The sequence below is a fragment of the Bactrocera neohumeralis genome, unplaced genomic scaffold, assembly GCF_024586455.1.
Source record: "Bactrocera neohumeralis isolate Rockhampton unplaced genomic scaffold, APGP_CSIRO_Bneo_wtdbg2-racon-allhic-juicebox.fasta_v2 cluster11, whole genome shotgun sequence".
In the NCBI taxonomy this organism is placed as follows: Eukaryota; Metazoa; Arthropoda; class Insecta; order Diptera; family Tephritidae; genus Bactrocera; species Bactrocera neohumeralis.
Window position 1 is genome coordinate 13,215,421 of NW_026089624.1, and position 4,843 is coordinate 13,220,263.

General features: G+C 35.7%; 1 protein-coding gene across 1 annotated transcript; it reads right to left on the reverse strand.

The window, feature by feature from the left end:
- Positions 1 to 1,788: 1,788 nt before the first annotated feature.
- LOC126766006 (uncharacterized) lies at positions 1,789 to 2,874 on the reverse strand. Its single transcript, XM_050483722.1, has 2 exons — positions 2,280 to 2,874; positions 1,789 to 2,214 (listed from the first exon to the last, which is right to left on the reverse strand). Exons 1-2 carry the CDS (start codon positions 2,661 to 2,663, stop codon positions 1,789 to 1,791), a joined length of 810 nt encoding a protein of 269 aa, XP_050339679.1. The 5' UTR covers positions 2,664 to 2,874.
- Positions 2,875 to 4,843: the final 1,969 nt, after the last annotated feature.

The window sequence follows — 4,843 nt, forward strand, 5'->3', positions numbered from 1 at the left end:
CACCAATTACTTGGTTGATTGAGTTGAGCTAGAAATTGCCCTTGTCGCCACACACGACACAACTTTTAATACAATTTTGAGGCCAACTTCATTTTGAATATTCAATTCGTAGCGTAAACATGAGTTCGGAAGTTATTGCTTTAATTATTATAAATGAAGTTTTAGCGGAAGAAGAAGAACTGGAGCAAACAAGAATTTGGAAAAAAAGAAAATGGTGTAAAATGTGGTTGCAAAATAAAAATGAATTTTCAAATAACAAGCTTTTGAAGACGTTGAGAGAAACCAAGCCAAAGGACTACAAGAATTACATGCGGATGAGCGATGAAGTGTTTTATGATCTTCTCTTGAAAGTGAAAGTTTTTATTGAAAAAGAAGACACAATAATGCGAGAAGCAATTAGTGCAGAGAATCGTTTGGCAATAACTTTACGATTTTTGGCTACGTGAAACTCATTTGAAGACCTAAAATTTTCAACAGCAATATCTGCGTAAGCGATTGGTAAAATTGTAATTGAGACGTGCAAGGCTATTATAAAAGTTCTAAAAGACTCAATTAAGGTGGTATATAAAGAATATCCGAGTTATACATTTTATTTAGCACAAAATATATTTTTAGCTTCCTAAAACACCTGAGCAATGGATGGCTGTAGCTGATCAATTTTATGAGAAGTCGATGTTTCCCAACTGTCTAGGCGCGCTCGATGGAAAGCATATAAATATTTCACGTCCTTCTAACTCCGGTTCATTTTATTTCAATTATAAAAAGACATTCAGTATTGTCTTGTTGGCATTGTTGACAGCAACTCCAACTTTTAATGGTAGATGTAGGTGCAAATGGACAAATTTCCGATGGAGGCGTTTTCGGAAATTCGAAATTTTTCAAAAAGTTGGAAAGTGGAAGTTTAAATTTACCGGAACCACAAGCAGTGCTTGCAGACGAAGATTCACTCCCTTTTGTGTTTGTGTCGGATGCGGCTTTCGCTTTGAGGAAAAATGTTTTAAAACCATTTGGTCACAACAATTTGACAGAGAATGAAATGCTGTTTAACAAAACTCTGAGCTCAGCACGGGTTAAAGTTGAAAACGCTTTTGGTATTTTGGCATCGCGTTTTCGACTTCTTCAAACGACAATAAAATTTATGTTCTGGAAAAGTTACTACAGTTGTTCTTGCCTGTTGCTACTTACACAACTACTTACGGTGCCAGTCAAACTCAAATCGATTTGAATGTGAAAATATTCAGCTGTCAGAAATGGAACCAACGCTGTCTAGAAATGCATCTAATGAGGCCAAAACAATAAGGTTGAAATATTGTGAAATTATCAAAAAACTGAAATCTCTTTAATTCCTTTTATTTACATATGTATAAAATAGTGTTAAATTGGTTGTGTTCTTTAAATAAAACTTATATTCATTCTCTTATAACTAATATATAAAAAATTAACTAAAAATAATAATTAAAAAAAAAATGAGAAAAATAAAATAAAATATATGTACTCTATCTTAATATGTTTTTATTTATTGATATTGGGAGTCATTCAACAAATCAAAACACTTGTGTATTGACTCGTTTTCATCTGCAAAATGTAACTCTGGAGTTATTTCAATTGTTTGTGATGTTGATTCTACAGGACTTCCAGTTGGCACAGAAATAAAACGTGGTGAATGTGATTTTGCTTGTATGGGCACAGAAGTAAAACGTTGCGAAAGTGATGGAGCTTGTATGGGGCTTCTAGCTGGCGCAGGAGTAAAACGTTGCGAAAGTGATGTTGCTTGTATGGGCACAGAAGTTAAACGTTGCGAATGTGATGTTGCTTGTATGGGGCTTCCATGGCAAAAGAAGTAAAATGTGAAAAGCGTGATGTTGATTCAGTTGGACTTCCAGAAGATGTTGAAATATAAAGTGGCGAGTCATTACTTAAAAAAGGCGAGCTGGTTCGTGATACATGTGGACTACTTAAATTTGGTGAGCTTGAAGGACTGTGCAGATAATTGAAACATAATTTTCCAAATCGGCCCAACAGCATCACTTCGTCTACTGCTTGCTTTGCAAAAAGTTGCTGCTCCGGTTTCATTTGCCTGTACATGCAAGCCCATGCATTTGCATAAATTTCCGCTTCATCCAATTGTTTTTTGGATGTCTCCAAATGCTCGGTTGCTTTCTTTAGAAACTCTGTTCTTTCGGTAGCCACTTTTTTAAATTTCTTCAAAGATTGCTGTGTAAAAAAACATAATATCATAAATAAAAACAATAAAACTTTTAAATGTTTTTTCAACATACCACGGGAACGGACACTTCTTCCTCTTCATCCGAACTGATGGATGTTACACCAGACACACGTATTTCCAGGTCTCGCAAAAAGTCGAGCTCCTCGAAATACCACAGAGGTGAAATGTATGAATCATCAACTCCTGCACCAGATGATTCACTTTGTAACGTTTTTTTGAGCTCCCGGCGATAGCAAGTACGCATATTTGTCAACTTTTTTTTCATATCGTCTATTAATGCATCGTTTTTTACTTTTTTAAATTCTATCAAAAGTTTCTGATAACTTTTACGGCGAACATTTTTGTTTTTGTAGCAGTCCAGTTTGCTGTTCCACAGCTCCGGCATGGCTTTATAAACTTCGCTAAATTCGCGGAGTTGGCGATCGCATTCACTCATTTTTATTTTTTATTTTCTCCGTAACGCGCTCTGTTTGACAGCCGAAATAAAATGGCGAAATCGTTTGAAATCGCACGACCAACCCAAACACGATCCAACTAACACAACCAACTTGACAAAATATCAAAAAATTTTGATGTTCATCCAACCAGTTGATACAACTCATACAACTGCCCCATACACGTAGCAATCAGTTGTTCAACTCGTTGAAGTTGATACAATAATTGGTACGTGTATGCCTTGCTTTATATTTGTTGGTGATGAAAATTGCTAGCGAACAGCACATCAAAAGACAAATACCCAGTAGGAAATTAAAAAGGTGACCCAGTAGGAAAAAGTGCAAACCCCTGCAAAAATTTATTTATCGATTTTTTTGCTACGATTCATCGGAAATTTAATAATTTCATAAATATTAACCATCGGACACCATCGAGATAAAAGCAAGAAAATTAATTTGAAATTTTTAAAATAAATAAAGCACTATACAAAAAGTTTTTAAAATTTGTTTTCTTACATTTTCGTAACCCTACGCGACTCATTTTTCTCATTTAACCCAAAAATCAAATATATCTTACCCAAAAATGGAAATGGAAGATTTCAAAATCACAACAACGGATTTAATTGAATTCGTGGAAGACCATCTTCAGACCCAAAGTGAAGATGAATCGGTCTATACCCTAGAAATTAAAAGGGTCGAACTAAATTCGCTTTATGAAAAAGCAAAGCGCTCATACGATACGATTAGAAGAATCTCTCGCGAAAGTCATGAAACCATCGATTTCTTTAAAGTGAAAGAAAAAAAAAATCGCTTTAACATAATCGGCTGTTGCCACGAATCAATTGTGGCAGAAGCGTGACCGGATTTCACATATTTTGTTATTTCAAAAGAAATTTTTCCTTTTTTTATTCTTTCGCCTTTTTTCCTATGTTGCGCAAAATGGGTGTTGGATCCGGGAGTAAATCGTCGGCATCAACATTTTTTCCATATTTTGTGCCAATAGCCACAAAAATTTATACCTTCGACGGAAGAAAACGGGCGACAATCTACAACCACCCAATCAGCGCAAGCTTCTAAAGGTATTTTTTTATCATCCTCACTTATTTTTTGTCTGAGCAGTTCATTTATGTGTGATGTAAAGCATTTATGTCTATTCAGACTGAAGGTGCATGCCACATCATTTATAAACTCTTTTGGAATTACGACAGGATACCATGTCAAGTAATATACTTCCGTCATTTTTAATAATGTCTGCAACCATATCTCCAATTGCACTTCTGCCCTTTCGTTTTTTGTTGAGTTTATAAATACGAATAGCATTTTTTTCCTCCAAGTCTTCGTTAGACTCCATAATATAATAGCAACTTAAAAACATGAACAATATATAAATATCAGTATATATGTCAGACATCGTTTGCAAATAATCATTAATACTAAAACACTTACAAAATCAGTTACTTAGCTCACGATGTGAAATTTTTACTTTTGCATGTGCAAGGAACTTTCCAAAGTAAACAGGACTTTGGTGGCGCCATCTATATGTCGACTGGTGCGTTAAAATCTGATATCATTATCAATTGTCCAGTGAGAGTTTCAAGACATTTCAATGATTGGAAGTGAAGTTATTGCGTTTTAAGTGTCAGTATGTTTGTGTTATCGGTGAGAAAATGAGCTTCGAACAAAGAGATCAATTGATGAAACAAGTTTATGGCGATGATTGCCTATCCCGTAGTTGAGTGCACGAGTGGTTTCAACGTTTTCAAAGTGGTCGTGAGGATATGAACGACGATGAACATGTGGGCCAATCAAAATCCGTGATCACCGGGAATTCCATTGAAACTATGAGGGAATTCATGAAAAATCAGCCGAAATCATCATTGAAATTCATGGAAATGGAATTGAACATCTCCAAGACATCGATTTATCGCATTTGGACCGAACATTTGGGCTTACGAAAGGTGTGCGCACGGTTTGTTCCACACATAGTGACGACCAAAAATTGCCCAGAATCCAACATTTGAAGGACATCATTAAAAAGGTCAAAAATGTCAAAAGCTTCCTTCACAATATTGTGATTGGTGACGAAACGTGGTGTTTCCAATATGATCCCGAAACGAAACCCCAGAGTGCTGAATGGAAGGCACCGGACGAGCCGAAACCCAAATATCGCGCATGGAGAAGT